Genomic DNA, 1,593 nt, shown 5'->3' on the forward strand with positions numbered 1-1,593 from the left:
TGTAAATAATATTTTTGTATATAAATTAACAACAACTTTTATATTATATGTGCATTATTGTTTTATTACTCCGTTAATTAGCTAGTTTCGTACTACAACACAAACACAAGTCGTAAAGAAGTAAAATTCCAATACAATGACTGAAAATAAAGTTCATTACAACTACTTTAGCTTAATAAAAATGCACAACAACACATATAAAGATAAATTGATACACTAAACACATACATTTAGTCACTGCCGCCCATTATTCTCTGCTTCAACCACTTAAATTGTTCTAACAGCTTATTTTTTTCTTCTTCTACCTCTTTAAGTTTCGCTTTCAACTCCACAACCTCTTTTTTAAGTTGTTTTTCACGTTCCCACTGTTTTAAACACAAATCATTAAGATCGTTCAACAATCCTTTGTAGTATTCCCGATGACAAGGTTCATCAATCCATACCTCAAAAATCGCAAATAGGTTCGCCGGGAACCTTATAAAACTTGTTCAAACATTCCCAGAAGCGGCGTCCAGCTGCACCATTATCCCAACAACTTTGCATATGGCATTTTTTTCCGCACTTGCACCTTGGGACATAAATAGGCTGAGACATTTTTCTGTTAAAAAAACTTGCTTTTCAAGGAAGATTTGCTATTAGTTATTTTTGAGCGAAGAAAATATGTAGAATGAGCTCGTCATTTATAGGCAAGACAACACACATAATGTAGTATTTAACCGCACTATATATAGACATAACGTAATATTTAACCACGCTATGCCTTGCGTGTTAAATGTTCTGACGGGTACGAAACAGCTTTATGTCAGTTGGGCAGCTTTTTCAGATCGACAAGACAACACACAGTCATAAATTAATCAGATTTAGGCGCGCTTTATCAGGAAAAAACATGCCCTTTGCCAGCACCGTTGGTCTACACTCATCCCACATTGCTGTTCGAATTTCATGAAAATCCCTTGTGAGAGCTTCCACATCCGGCATGCTTAACAAGTTATCAAGGTAAGAAATTTTCCTTGAATGAAACGACACTTGGGACTCGTACACTCTTCGTCTAGGGGTGGGGGGGGGGTAGAGCATACTCTCTCGACAAATCAGGTCCTTCCTTCTCATCCTCCTCATCACCATCCTCACGAAGAAAGGGTGTCTCGTCTCCAGATTCATCAACATTGTTGTCATAATCACTATTCTCTTCCTCACTCTGTGCATCTGCCAAATCCCGATTTAATACGTCATCTTCGGGCATTGAGTGAGTACATTTGGTTCAACTTGATCGTTTTCACTGCACAATCAACAAAATAATAAGATGCTGAATTTAATAAATACTTTCCATATAGCCGTATCACTTCACTTACAAGTCGTAATGTGATGAAATTCCATGATGGACATTTTCATTTAGGTGATGGCTCCTGGATGGACCACCATGATCCAACACACCAAAATTATGCTTGGGTTCATAATTTGTAAAATTCATATCTGGCTTGTACCCCCAGTTAAATATATGAGTGTTAATACAAATTTAATACAACAAAAATGTACATTATAACACAATGAAAAATTGAAGCTTACCACTCGTTTTGTGAATTATGTAAAGCAGTC

At 36.5% G+C, this 1,593-nt stretch overlaps 1 protein-coding gene across 1 annotated transcript; it reads right to left on the minus strand.

Moving 5' to 3' along the window:
* Window positions 1–230: 230 nt before the first annotated feature.
* LOC138870598 (uncharacterized) lies at window positions 231–1,240 on the minus strand. Its single transcript, XM_070148423.1, has 3 exons — window positions 1,077–1,240; window positions 904–979; window positions 231–365 (listed from the first exon to the last, which is right to left on the minus strand). The coding sequence occupies exons 1-3, from the start codon at window positions 1,238–1,240 to the stop codon at window positions 231–233; spliced, it is 375 nt and encodes a 124-aa protein (XP_070004524.1).
* Between the last annotated feature and the right edge of the window lie 353 nt (window positions 1,241–1,593).

This window comes from Nicotiana sylvestris, chromosome 1, assembly GCF_000393655.2.
Source record: "Nicotiana sylvestris chromosome 1, ASM39365v2, whole genome shotgun sequence".
In the NCBI taxonomy this organism is placed as follows: domain Eukaryota; kingdom Viridiplantae; phylum Streptophyta; class Magnoliopsida; order Solanales; family Solanaceae; genus Nicotiana; species Nicotiana sylvestris.